At 36.3% G+C, this 14,502-nt stretch overlaps 1 protein-coding gene across 6 annotated transcripts in view; it reads right to left on the bottom strand.

The window, feature by feature from the left end:
- The window catches only part of WDR7 (WD repeat domain 7), a 276,957-nt gene that overhangs the window by 224,948 nt on the left and 37,507 nt on the right, over positions 1–14,502 (bottom strand). For all 6 annotated transcript variants that reach the window (XM_006182769.3, XM_006182770.3, XM_014557674.2 and 3 more), the window contains exons 14-15: positions 10,506–10,701; positions 3,472–3,686 (exon numbers count right to left, since the gene is read on the bottom strand). In XM_006182769.3, coding sequence (XP_006182831.1) covers positions 3,472–3,686; positions 10,506–10,701 — 411 coding nt within the window. The remainder of the gene's footprint in view (positions 1–3,471; positions 3,687–10,505; positions 10,702–14,502) is intronic.

Raw genomic sequence — 14,502 nt, 5'->3', positions numbered from 1 at the left:
GCACTAGCGTCATTTGGATTGTCCCTGTCTGTACCTTACAGTGCCCTTTTCACAATGAATCACAAAGTCTATTCAATCAGTATGACTTTTTTTTTTTTACAGAGTGAATTCTGCAAGCAAAAAACAAAGTATGTTCTCAGTAGGTTATATCTGACTTCTAAATTCCATTCTCTTACCTAGTTACACAGAATACAAAGCTACTGACCTTTGCAAATATAGCCCATTTATTTTTTTCAGGGTTTTGACTAATTAGACAACAGAGAGAGAAATGGAAGGTAAAAGGTAAATCATACCGGTCAATTTTTCAATTCCTTCAACCTCATCATGTTTCAATATAAATAGAGTGATTCTGACTGATACAATACCCAAGATGTAACGATGCCCAATTAAAAAATTACGTACACTAAGAAATGAATTTCATTCAGGGGCAGGGAGGGTGTGTGCAGTGGGTATAGCTCAGTGGTAGAGTGCATGCTTAGCATGCACAAAGTCCTGAGTTCAATTCCTAGTGCCTGTGTTAAAAAAATAAATAAATAAAGTCTTATTTTTAAAAAAAAGAAATTAATTTCATGGCCACAAGGGCTGTCTAGCTTCACTAATAAAATCCCATTCGCCCAAGGCATCGCCCAAGATTTCCTCACCAAAAACTAGGGTCTGGCAGATGCTTTATGGGAAAACTTGTCAAAAAGATCACCTAATATACCCAGACATGCTTCCTGACATATTCATTTATGCACTCCTCAAATACCACTACATCCCAGCTCACTGCCTATTTTCGTAAATAAAGTTTTGCTGGGAGCCAGCCACACATCCATTTACACATTGTCTATGGCTGCTTTAATGCCACTTTAATGGTGCAGTGCATCACTGTGAGAGAGGCGAGGTCCCAAAGCCTAATTTTGTTTTACTATCTAACCCTTTACACACATAAAAAATGTGCCAATCCCTATTCTAAGCAAATGTCTTTCAGGTTCATCACTGGCAAATTTGAGGATAATAACTAACTCACCTATTTGCAGGGAGAATTAAGGAAGGTGGCATATCTGGAATAATCTAATGAGAGCAGGCACCCTAAAATGTCAAGTGTGGTCTAATTCAGACTCTGAACCCCAACATTCATTTAGGAAATAAAATGCCATCCCTACTCTATCTCACCACCACGTCGCTACCTTCTTGGAGGTTTTTTGCTCCCCCTGCACACCCCACACCTCCCCACACTACACAGAAGAGACAAATGTCTCCTATTATAGTCACCCTCAAAGCCTATTCCATGAGCTGTTTATTTCTGTTACAATACAAGGGGAAATATACGATACATGCCATAGAAGGAATACACAGGATTTCGAACACACACACTCTCCAAAGATTCAATGCAGTAATAAAGGCTAATTCTATTTAATATCCTCTTGGTCTTTCAGTGAAAGAAATAAAAAATCATAGGACAATAAACTCCATCTTTTGCTTGCAAAGTTGTATATATCTGGCAAAATTAACATAATTTGCAATACAAAACATATTACTTCCAAATAGCCCAGTTGCTAACACTAGTAAGGAAAAAATGCGATACTTTCTACAGAGTATTCCCATAGAGATTTCACTTTCCATTGAGAGACCCGTGAGAAAAATCAGATCCAATAACCTCGAGTAAGTTCTGCAACACTGAGAGGCTCTTAGGTATGTTTAGGGGTTTTTTTTGTTTTTTGTTTTTTTTTCACTTTGGGTGGGTATTATTTCTCCCGAGGTTAGAAGGCTGTCCAGAGGACAGCTCTTTAAATATCCCCCCACCGAAGAAGCCTCAAATTCAACATGAGAAAATAGAGAAATCCCTAATGGTCCAGCCAGCATACATTTTTCATAAAGTGATTATCCTCCTGCAGCCTCGGCTTCCTAAGCCTTTTCCCCCTTCTATAATTGTTTTCCTTGTAGGCCAAGCAACAATTACCACTGCTACAAGACGCAGGAGGTTCACAAGCAATATATTTTACAATACGTAAGTGTAGCGTCTCTGATATCTGGGCTTTTATCACTAATTGCACTATAAAATGCGCCATTAAAACAGGGACAAACAGGATTGTAAAAATCACATAATGGACCATGACCACTTCCAAAAGCCATTCATAAATGTTACTGTACCACTTTCCTTTCTTTAATTTTTCCAGTTAATTATTTTTCCAAATTTTTACTTCTAGGGGATACCAACAAGCAAAAGATTATATTTGGGAATTACAAAACATACATGCTTGCCTTTGAATAGATTGTTTTATAAAATTGCTCAAAATTAAAATTATATAGAACATCAGACAATGTGCTATGAACACTGAATTCCCAGGGGCATCTACATAATCCCTTGAAAGAAATTATAGGCATGACAAATGCACTTATGCCTAATTTCTGTTCAAACTTTAGCACATGGGACAGAAAGCATGAAAAAAAATCACAGAAAGATTTCATAATTCTAACCTATGAAAGATCAATATAACAATGCCAATAAAACATTAATATCTTGGGGAAAGACAGAATGATCAAATATTACTGCCAGTTACTGGAGGATACGGGTAATGGAACTGCCCACAGTATTTCATGTGTCATTAGCACTCATTAACTCACGGGCAAATTTTCAAGTTTGTAGATGAGCCTTTCAACCTCTTCATTTTTACTCACATGTCTAATCATTTAAAACTTAGTAATTAGGGATAAGAGAATGAAAATAGAACTATTTGGTTAGCCATTCATAATTCTAAGGAATACTTAGATGGAACTAGGAATTTTAAGATATGATTCAAATAAAATACTGGAATTGTGTCCAGGTTCCATTTATCCATTCCCAGAGATAAACCAGTTCTAATAATACTACAGAACACAAACCCCACAAACCAAATAGTGGCTCGTGTCTGCAGAACTAAAGACAAGTAGGCAATCAATGAACTGGGATTCTTGATGGGTTGGTAAGGAAAGTGTGATGGAGCTTGGGTCTTGTAGAAAAATGCCAACACGTGTACAACTTCACCATACCTATTCTCAAATATTTTCTTAAATCCTTACAATGGCCTAACCTTAATAAAATCAGAACCTACTTTTAAAACAAATGATAAGTCACAATTAGAAATATCCTAATTTTACTTTTTTCTCCTGACAGTATTAGCTGGTGCTCAATCTTTCAACAGGAGGACTGTCAGAAAGTCAAAAAGATAGATTATATACAAAATGTTTGCTCTAACTTCAAAAACTGAAGTCACTTAATTCCGCAGGAATCATTTAAAAATATTTTGCCTGGTGAGAACAAATTACTTTTTCCAAATGCCAAATACTTGAAATACTCCAAAACTGTGTTGGAATAAACCTAAGCAAAAATCAGAAGCTTATTTCTCACCAGTGTCACCTTCCAAAAATTATTCCCTGAGACATGACAAAGCGATGTTATTAAATGAAGTCAAATGGGAGGGGACACATGAGCCCACATACAAAACTTACTTTGTCAGATGCTTCGGAAGCCAAGAGGTTAGTTGCAAGGGTTTGTAGCTTATGATGGGCCATATTTTTCAGAGCAGCAAGACTACGTCTGGTCATGGCTTGTTTTAGGTTGACTGCTGGGTGACTGAGTGAATCAACGGCAGCGGGAACTGCTTCATCACAAGCGTTCAGTATCTCAACCGCTGTTATCCCCATCACACAACGATCCAGCGCACCTGGAAGACACACACGTTCACGGTCACTGCACAACACTGTAAGAGTGCAAGTCGTTTTTTAAGAAAGGAAAAATACATGGGCTTTTTTTTTTATGTGGGAATACGTTTCATCAGTGCCTCCGAGAAACACTTTCTTGTACTTCCTTCCTCTAATGATCTTCCATGAACCTTAATCATTTCCTCTCCCTTACAGCTCCTACCACAACTTCCCAGTAAACTCAAGTTCAGAGTCAAGATTTCAATGACATCTTCCTGGCTTTTCTACTTTCTTTCTTCTTCCAAGATGGTCTCCTCGATTGCTCCACACCATTAGTCTATTACAAACATCGATTTCTATGATGTCACCTTACTCTAATCTTCAAAAACAAAAACAAAAACCTAGGTTTTGCTACTTTTCTAAATTTTTCTACTTGAGTAATTCCTGAAGCTTCTCTTTCTCTAGGAAACCTACACAAAATAGGAAAAAAATTATAACTTCTCATTCTGCCTGCAAAAGTCTTGATTCTTATTCTTAATATCCAATCAATGTTTCCTTGTATGTTTGTGAAAATTACTACAACTTGTGATGATTTCAAAGCTGCTTCATTTGGCCATTCTTTCCACTTCTCTCCATCTCCACACATTTCTTGTCTAAATGAGGGTGCAGACCCCTTCCTGTAAAGCAGAGAACCTTTCTGTGTACTTTGTTTTACACAGTACCCAGCATCACGTTAGGCAGAGAAGGATCTCATTGTGAGGAATTGTATATTATTTCTTGAAGATTATAATAGTGACAATGAAATGATGATAAAGTTTATTTGGATTCACTGGGCGTTCTCCCAGAGTCATTCTAAAAGCAGGCAAGCCCAATTTTGAAAAATAACCATAGAGAACACCAGAAACTTAATGTCAACAAAACACAAAATGTTTACTGTATTTTTGAGCTAGTGCCCAAACATCCAAACACAGTATTTTCTTCCCAATGGTTTTTACACATGCCATTCAAGTTTGTCTCTCATTCCTTAAAGAGTTTAGCTGCTGACTCACTGTCCTCTTTCCAACAGTGCTCTTGGAATAATTCAGGTGGTTTTAGTATTAACATACATCAGTGTTTTACTAACCAATTCATTGAGTCACATATATTTTGGAAGGCAAAGCAAAAGAAGAAGGAATTGTTACTTGAAACATTTTTCATGTGTGTATGAAAAGGAGAGTGTATATACTCTAATGTGACGTAAAAATTCAAAGACTCTTGAAAATCCTCAGCACACATGATTCTTCCACATATCCTGACCTCCTTGTTCTTTGGGCTCCTCTATTCCAATGAATTCTGTCCTTCATTCAACCAGAGTCAACGGTCGTATTTTAATCCTCTGACAACCGATAACCAAAATCCCAACACAGATCCCAATTTCAAACACTCCACATCTGGCAGCAGCCCCCATTCTGCACTTCAACCCTTCTGACTCCAATAATTCCTTATTCAACATTGCCTCTAATAATCCATTAAATGATCATCCTGGCCCCATCTCTCACTTTCCTATGTCCTTGCATCCCTCCTCGCTGAACTAAAATTCCATCATCCAAGCTCATAACCACAGCTTTGTCCCCATGTCACTTCCTCATACTAGTTAAGCAAACTCCAACAGTGGCTGAATCCAACTCTCCACCTACTCTGCACCTTATAATGAAGATGGACATGAATGACGAACGTACTAAAAGATCCACTTGAAATTCTTGGCCACTGATCTCAGTGGGCCCTTAGTGGTGACCACATTCCCACAGACCTTTCATTTTCCTACTCTCCGAGTTAATTAGTCTACACTTCCTTTCCCCTCCAATCCCAACACGCCATTTCCTGCCCTCGTCTGGGTGAAAAGTTCTGTTTCCTGTTTCCTTTAGGAAGAAGCAATTAGAAAAGAAGCTCCACAAGCTCCCACTGCCATGTCTCCATTCACACTGCTCCCTATGATTACAATTATGAATGAACTATCCCGGCTCGTACCTAACATACTTGTGGCTTGTCTGCCCAAGGACACCATTTCAGCAGTTCTCCCCTTCCTCTGCATCAATTTTCCCCTTCTACCAGATCATTCCCATCAGTGTATGATCGTTCCCATCAGCTTATAAACATGCAATTACTTCACCTGTGTAAAAAAAGTTAAAACACGGTCTCTCTCTCTAGCTGGTATCCCATTTTTCATAATCATCCTGTAAAGAGCTGTCTATTTTTCCTCCAAATTTTTCTCCTCCCATCATCCTTTGAACTTAACTCAAATCAGATATCACCCCAGGCACGCACAGACCTACTTTCCATGTTGCTAAATCTAATAGGCAGCTCTCGCTCTTCATTTTACCATCATTTACAGCACTTAATCGTCCTCTCTACTCCTTGAAACACATTGTTTTTTTTTTCACTTGGCTTCCAGGCAACTACAACTACAACGACTTTATTTTCTTCTTTTTCTTGGCAGGTCCATTTTAGACTCCTCTGCTGGTTTCTCTACATCACAGAAATACATCTAAACCCTGGAGCACCCCCAGCCATTATCTACCTGCACCCCCTTGGTGATACATCCAGGGGCGCAAATTTACATGTCTTCTATACGCCAAGAATTCCCAAATTTGCATCACCCACTCTGACTTCCCTCCCTTGAACTGCAGACTCATATATACAGTTGACACTTGAATAACACAAGGATTAGGGGTACCACTCCTCCATGCAGTTGAAAATCCACATTTAACTATATAATTGACCCTTCATATCCATAGTTGATACTTGTAGAGTCAACCAACTGCAGATCATGTAGTACTGTGGTATTTACTATTGAAAAAATACCCATGCAGTTCAAACCTTTGCTCAAGAGTCAACTGTACAATTTACAAATCAACATCTCTACTTGGATATCTAATATTTAACTCACTTAACATATAAAAAATTGAATCCTTAATCTTCCAGAAATCTACTCTTCCCATTCCCACTGTTTTCTCAATATCTCAAAAGGAATTGCATCTTTCAAATTTCTCATGACCAAAATCTTGGAGTCATCTTTGGCACATTTCATTCCCTAATGCCCCTCATTCAAGGATCAGCAAATCCTATTGACTCTACCTTCAAAATATACCAACTTTAACCACTTCTTATCAGCTCCACTGCTACCACTCTAGTCCAATAATCCACCATCCTTTATTGCCTAGAGGCAATAGCATACAAGCTAATCTCCCTGCTTCTACCCTAGAACCACCTTTAGGCTATTCTGGAAAAAAAGCAGGAAAATATAATCTATAATGAGGGGTAAAAGGCAAACCAATAAAAACCACTGAAACAGATTTTTTTTTTAATGGCAGACAAAGGCATTAAAAGTTGTTATAACTGTCCTCTAGCTGTTAAAAAAGTTTGAAAAGTGAGATGTGGAAGATATCAAAAGACCAAAATCAAACTTTTAGAGATGAGAACTACAATGTCTAAGATGAAAAACACACTCAATGGGAACAATAGCATACTAGACACTGTAGAAGGAAAGCTCAGTAAACTTAACACAGAATAGAAACTATTAACATGAAACACAGAAAAAATAATTTTAAAAATGAAATGACAAACTATGAGCTGGGGGCAATTTCAAGTAGCCTAATAGACAACTGACTGGAATCTCCGAAGAGAGGAAAGAGGAGGGAGGATTAAAAACAGATTACATTAACAATGGCCAAGAGTTTCTAAATTTGTGAAAAACTGTATGCCCACAGATCCAAGTACAACAAACCCTAAACACAAGAAATATGAAGAAAACTATAACCAAATTGCTCCAATAATAAAAAGGAAAAAAAAATAGACACAACATATGTAAAGGAACCAAGATAAGCGTGACAGCAGATTTCTCACTGGAAATAACGCAGGCAAGAAGACAGTGGGGTATTGAAAGGAAAAACAAAAAAACAAAAAACAAAAATCTGTCACCCTAGAATTCTATATCCAGGGAAAAATGTCTGCACTATAAGAAATATTAAATATTAGGCAAAAGGAAAATTATTCCAGATGGAAATACGGATCTACATAAAGCAATGAAGAGCAAGAGAAACGGTAACTACATGGGAAATATGTAAAATTTTGTTTTTATATTCAAATCTCCTTAAAAGATAATATACTGTTTAAACAAATAAACAAATAGAAAGAAATAATGTTCCAAATGAATGAAAACCATGAGCAACAATATAAGTGATACAAAAGACCAAAAGTGGCAGGCAGTGACCCAATTATTCTTGACAAGAGTTATTCTCCATACAGAGCAGCTGTTCTGTGCAAAAGAGCACAGGCGGTAAGACAAAGGAAGGAGTGTGCCCCACTATGGAGGGCCTTGTCTTAAAGGCTAGATGAACTAAAATTACTTGCATTTTTTTTTCATTAAGACAGTGGCATGAACCAAGTGTGGTCACTGTTGCTTTATTTGCTATGATTAATTTGCCAGGAGAGTACAGGATGGAGGAGAAGGTAGAAATAGAAGACAGAGAAACCAGTGAAAATAGCCTAGGTGTGCAGGAGGGGAGGAAAGTAGAAAAGAGAGCCATAAGTCCACTCTAACAACATCTTCCTTCAAAATTTCAGAGTGAATCATCCACAGGGAAAAAAGAAACTTTGATTTTACTTAGTTTTACCAAAATTTTAGAAAAGTACCATTTTCTAATTAGCCATTTCATCTTTGTGTCTTTGCCTGCCCTATCATATAATATTTTTTGTAATAGAAAGAAAAACAAAAATGTAGATGATATAGAAAACTAGATGATGCAATGCCACATATTGTGAAACTGAAACAAAATCAAATCTCCACTGAATTAAATCCTGCAGGCAAAAGGTCAAATGTACAAAGAAAATACTTGCTACCAACCCCTTCTGCTAGTAACAAAAGACTGGACTGAACTATCACCTCCTGATTCTCTCTGGTTACTTTAGTAACAAGACAAAACCATCAATTTAAAAAAAATCAGAATAAATGTTTTGGGGTATACTTGCTTTATATGTGTTGCTATATGTATGTTGTGTCAGTAGGCAAATATGCATTAGTTCATATTCTCTATCACATTTTATTGGATAACTAAGTTTTAAAAAATGACTCCAATGCATATTGCATGCAGTAACTGCAGAAAACTGCAGAAAACTAGGAGGGATAGAAAATAAATGAAAAGGAAAAAGATAACAGAACCAAGTAAATTGCTAAGACTTCATACACTAATTTTGAATAATATTTGGCAAGCACTACTGGTGTTTGCATTTGTACAAGAACTGTCCCTATAGAAGTGGGTATATGGCGAATCATGTTTTTTATGTAGCAAAGACAATAAAAATGTGTGGATGAGAATGGTGGTAAGGCTTGGTAATGGTCAGATAAGAAGAACGTTTTATATCGTCAGTCATTACTTAAAGCAGGCCACTGTTTCCCAAATAGACAGGATCTTGACCTTGTCAAATGTCTGTGGGAACAACACTGCATGCTTACTGGGAACATCAACTGTGAAGATCAAGAGAGTTGATCCTGAAAGAATATAAACAGGTCCATATAGAAGCAGCCACCATCTAGGTCGGTGACCCACCTTTAATAAGTTCCTAGAGGGGGCAGGATATAGCTCAAGTGGTAGAGTGCATGCCTAGCACGCACAAGGTCCTGTGTTCAGTCCCCAGTACCTCCTCTAAAAATAAATAAATAAACCTAACTACCTCTTCCCCCCACCATAAAAAAATAATTTCCATGGCCTCTACATCACTATTACGTGCTATTGCATATAATTAAGATACAGTAAAAGAAACGAAGACTCTGGACCTCTACCTCTCTAGCTCAATTATATATTACTAGCTTCAGTTTCATTTCATTAGGAAATAAATGCTGAAAACAAAAAGTACCCATTTGAGGGAAAAAAACAACTAAAAGAAAGTACTGCATAAAAGCGTAAAGTTAAGATATTTTTAAGTGTCTTTAAAATTACTTCTAAATGCCTTTTGAACTATACTGATAATCAGTATAATTCAAAACAGCAAACACAGAAAATTGCACAAAATGCATGAGTAGTTTTGGTGTCATATGGCTTCATCTGTAAAAATGCATTCCCAAAACACTAGGTAGAGAGATAAAGTATCTCCTCAGAGTTTAAAGACATTTCATATGTCAAACCTTAGCCGAATGTGATTTATTTAGCTTCATTTTTAATTTATTTAATAAATAAATAAATTTAATAAATAAATAATGTCAATACCTTCAGGATGTGCCTTACTGACTCCCCAGGGACCTTTACATCACTAGCTAAAGCCTGAACAGCAGGGAGGAAAAAGAATGTACCCCTCCCATTATGGTTGAAACCCAAATTTTATTCTGCTTCTCTACCTTAATCTTGATTTAAGAATGCCATTGTTGACTGATTATTTACCAAACTCCTCCTGAAGATCGGAAGATAATTGTTAAATTGGAATATTATGTATTGGGCTTAATTGTACTAAACTGGTTATCAGAATAAGGCCCTCCAGTACACATACAGTTAGGAGCTATTTGTCTTTTCCTACTCGGGAAATTACTGAAAAAGCAACTTTGTCTTTCAGTAAGGTCTCACTCATAAAAAATTTCATATTCTAAAGTATTCAAGTATCACATATTTAAGCAGCTAAGAAATTCAGGAAAATGACACTCTTCCTTTATCATATTAATATAATGTTTTAAGTCCTGTTAGACAAGTTTACCATACTCTTGTGTTTGTATCAATTGTTAATTCAACATGTATGGTATTTTAAAATAATGTTTTACATGTATCATCATAATAAGAACATTTAATTTTCTGGTCTGGCTCAACATTTGTCCTTACCAGTGTCCATCTGCCAGACGTACACAGAGCCATCTGAACATCCCACAACTAGGTAATCATCAGAGGGCCTCCACTTGATTACTTGAATGGGGAAAAGATGACGAGATGCCAGCATAATGCATTTTTTCTCTCGCAAACTTAGGAGTCCCACTGAGTGGTCACTGGCTACAGAGCAGATGCAGTGCTGTACTCTTGCCTGAAAAAAGAATAAACCTTAATTATATTTACATTAAATTCAGAATAAAGTGGATCTGGTCTTCAATTAGACCAAAATTAATTATACGTTCACTGCTGCTGGAAACACCAACCACAATATTAGGATGTGTTGAAAATTTTCTTCCTTTATATTGTACATAAAACACCCAGTTCCAACATCATGACCCTTTTAAAAATATTAAATTAATCCTCCATTAAACAGGGGAAAGATGTCTTGAAAATTTTGCTGTTCAAATTTGAAGATGACCTTACTAAAAATAATTCTTATATGTGAACAGGCAAAGCTGGGGAAAAGAATTGATCTACTATTATGTGTTCTCTTTCCACAGTCTGAACTTCCCTTTTTTAGTGACCGGAGCTGCTTTCTGGAGTGCTTCTTTCTGTTTCTGACTCTTGTCACAAGACCCATGCTCCTCCCTGCTTCTTTGCTCAAAAACAATACCCTCAGGGTCCCTCTGCCACAATCATTTCTTAAGCACTACGAAGAATTTGTATTATCTGTAGATGTGCTTCATAGCTTCCATTTGTAACGTCAGCAGGTGCACGATCTCAACTAACATACAACAGCCAATTAAACATTCTGCTGCATAGAAGTTTTTGTTCTTCCATGGCTTTTTAGAACAAGATGGAATAAATATAATCAAAGATGGTAAAGATGTTCACTAGCTACGGAGAACTAAGTCTATAACCTAGAAAATTAAAAATGAAAGTCTTTACATATTTATAAGACAATCTGTAAGCAATTTCAAACTTTTCGTGACTTATTAGATTCTGCTTCCAGATCACATGAAGGTGAAACCCTATGAACACTGCCACCCAAAACTCGTTATTGTGTATGTTGTGGCTATTGATTGCGGATGGGGCCCATGGCACTACAGACATACTACCCCTTCTACAGGATCCAGAAGAGAAAATTCTCAAACCTCATCCTCCAGGGCTTTGCCTAAGTAGAGATTTTCAGCTAAACAACAGTATCTTGCTGATTGGTCTATCTCAATGGGAAATGTTGGCGTATATCAGATGAGAAAAGCAAGGCGGTGGATTACCATTTGTGCATTGGAAACACAAGTTACAGTTGCCGTTTTTACCCCCAGAACTCCTAAGAACATTTAACATGCTGATGTGGATATAATTATCCCTACACGGGGCATACGCTACCACTCATCTCAAAGTTTATTTGATCATCATAATCTTAGAAGATGCAGTTTTTTGAGAAACACACTTTGGAGAAAGCTGCTACAACTGATTTCTTTTATGTTTTGGTTACTAAGAAACCTGGAACTGAATTTTCTGCGTATAACAGTGGAGGATGTGGGCAGATATCTCAAACACCAAACTGTATTTATCAATGTGGACTCTCAGTGGCCTCATCCACTTTTTCTTTCATTTTCTCTTCACCATGATTTAGCTGTATCTGCATCTAACTGAATAATATTTATTTTTGTAAACAACATAAAATCAATGTTTGAATAAAGCAGAGCATTAATTTAAAAAAGGGTGTAAGATTTAACTAACTTACTTTGTTCTTAAATTCACGCTTTAACATTTTGTTCTGTGTTAGCTTTATTTGTACTTTTTGTTTTATAATGATTTTAAAACTATAATCAGCCTAGGAGGTATTAACTGATTTTAAAAGTTAAGAAAACTAAGTTCAGAGAGATCGTGTTATAAACATTCAATAAAACGTCATACAGAATTTTCTTCAGCAAGCGTTTGTTAAGCTATTTATTTCAAGCTCCCAGATAAGCACTCAACTGAACATAAACTATGATTTCTTTTTTTAAAAAGACATTAAAAACTGAGGGGCAGCTGACTATGGCATGCAAAAATTCACTTTTTAATTAAGTGATACGTCAAAATGAAGTGGCAAACTACAAAAATATCATTTACACATAGGCAATGTTAGAATAAAACGTATTTCACAGCACATAAAATATTTTTGAGTTTCACCAGACGTACATTGCTAACTGAAGATAACAGTTTAATACATCGGATGCTCTGTATTTCTACAGATTGTCATTATTGCTGACTTTGTATTTATGAAATACATCCATCATCCAATTTACAAAAAGGGATGATTGCAACATGATGGTTAACTATTTTCTATTTTGCAACATCGATCTGCCAAAAAGTGGTCATTTTATTTCTCTCATTGGAGAAAATAAATCTAACAGTGATCTTTTTCTCTGTGTGTGTGACTAAAAAGAACAATCCCTAAACAGCGTCCCTTTTATTCTACTCACATCCTTTAATCAGGCCTCACAACGCCTGCCACTAATTTTCACTCTGCTACTTTGACTCACAAGCTCTCCAAAATCTTATTTAAAATGAGCTAACCCTTAATTAATGCCATGTACCTAATTCGCCTACTTGCTGGTCCCCAAGTCGACAATCATTTCCTTAATATTCACATACATTCTTGTCATTCCTTATTATAGAGAAAATGAGGCATGAGTTGGGGTGAAGTCCGTTTGCCTGTTTGCTTTTAAGGTGAATTTTTACCAATATTCGTTACTACGTTTGGTGTTTTTCAAATTAGATTCTGTTGGTAGATCTCAACATCTGAGGTGATACAAGCCTACTGAGAACCACTGGCCCACGCATTCTCTCTCTGCCAACATCTCTTACTGTAGTTTGTCGCCTAGCAGAGAGAAGACTGCACATGTTAAGCAAAGAAAAAAGGGTTCCCTTTTCCTCTGAGGAACTTGCCCTTCAGCACGAACTCCTCATGAGAAGTTGCACCGTCAGAACTTTCACCCTTGACGTTTATATGCTGATGGATAATTTTTTTTCATTCAAGAAAATACAATCCATCCTCATAAAAAAATTTAAAAGCCCTACATCATGTTATCACTCTTATCAGTAAAAACTAACACACAAAGGAAATATTAAATAATAGCATAGGGTATGCTTTAAAAAGATTATGGGATGTAATTTTTTTTTTAGGATATAATTTTCTGAAAGGAAAAATAATTGAATTCTCCAAGTTCTAGCTTTTCATTCCCACATGACGCGTTCTCTTCTAAACATACATAAATACGTTTTAAGGAATGGTTCTGTTTTCCTTTCAGATAGTGCAATAATGATGAAAACTGGCAACTGACATGCCTCAACCACAAAGAAAATGTTTGGTCCAAAATAAAAATGTTATACCATACGCATAAATGAAAATAAGCATGTGAAGAGTTAAGTCTAGCTTTACTGTAATGAGCAACAGTCTGGAAACAGCCAAAATAATCAAGACTGAAAATAAACACACAAAAATCAATATCGCCAAGCCCAAGGAAGCACAGTTATTAGAGGTACTTAACTCACAAGAAAAGATGGCTCTCTGCTTTTTAAAATATAGATCTAAATAAATCTAATTTTTCTTCTTTCATGAAAATGCTAGTCCAACTCATGTGAAGAAAAGTGGCCGAGAGTAGAAATAGCTCAATACAGTAAAACCTCATTAATTTTGACTCCACTAATTAATTCTGAGTTGATGGTTACCTTCATAGGCTGTGTGAAAATAAATTAAATGGTACAAACAAAGCAAATGTCTAGCCTATTTAAATGTGAAAAGAAAAAGACCATTCTCAAGCACCACTTTGGTATTAATTTTAATTCAAATAATAAACAGAGTAATGATAAATAATTCTCAGCTACCTGTTCAATGAAAGCACTTAAAAGATTTGCTAAAACACAATTAACTTGGTTTCTTCCTATCTGTCCTCAAAATTACTGAAGAAGCACTCCTTAAAGAATATTTGATAACTCTTATCTCTCTTTGATTTAGACC

The sequence above is a fragment of the Camelus ferus genome, chromosome 30, assembly GCF_009834535.1.
Source record: "Camelus ferus isolate YT-003-E chromosome 30, BCGSAC_Cfer_1.0, whole genome shotgun sequence".
NCBI lineage: Eukaryota > Metazoa > Chordata > Mammalia > Artiodactyla > Camelidae > Camelus > Camelus ferus.
This window is presented reverse-complemented; position numbering and strand designations above follow the sequence as displayed.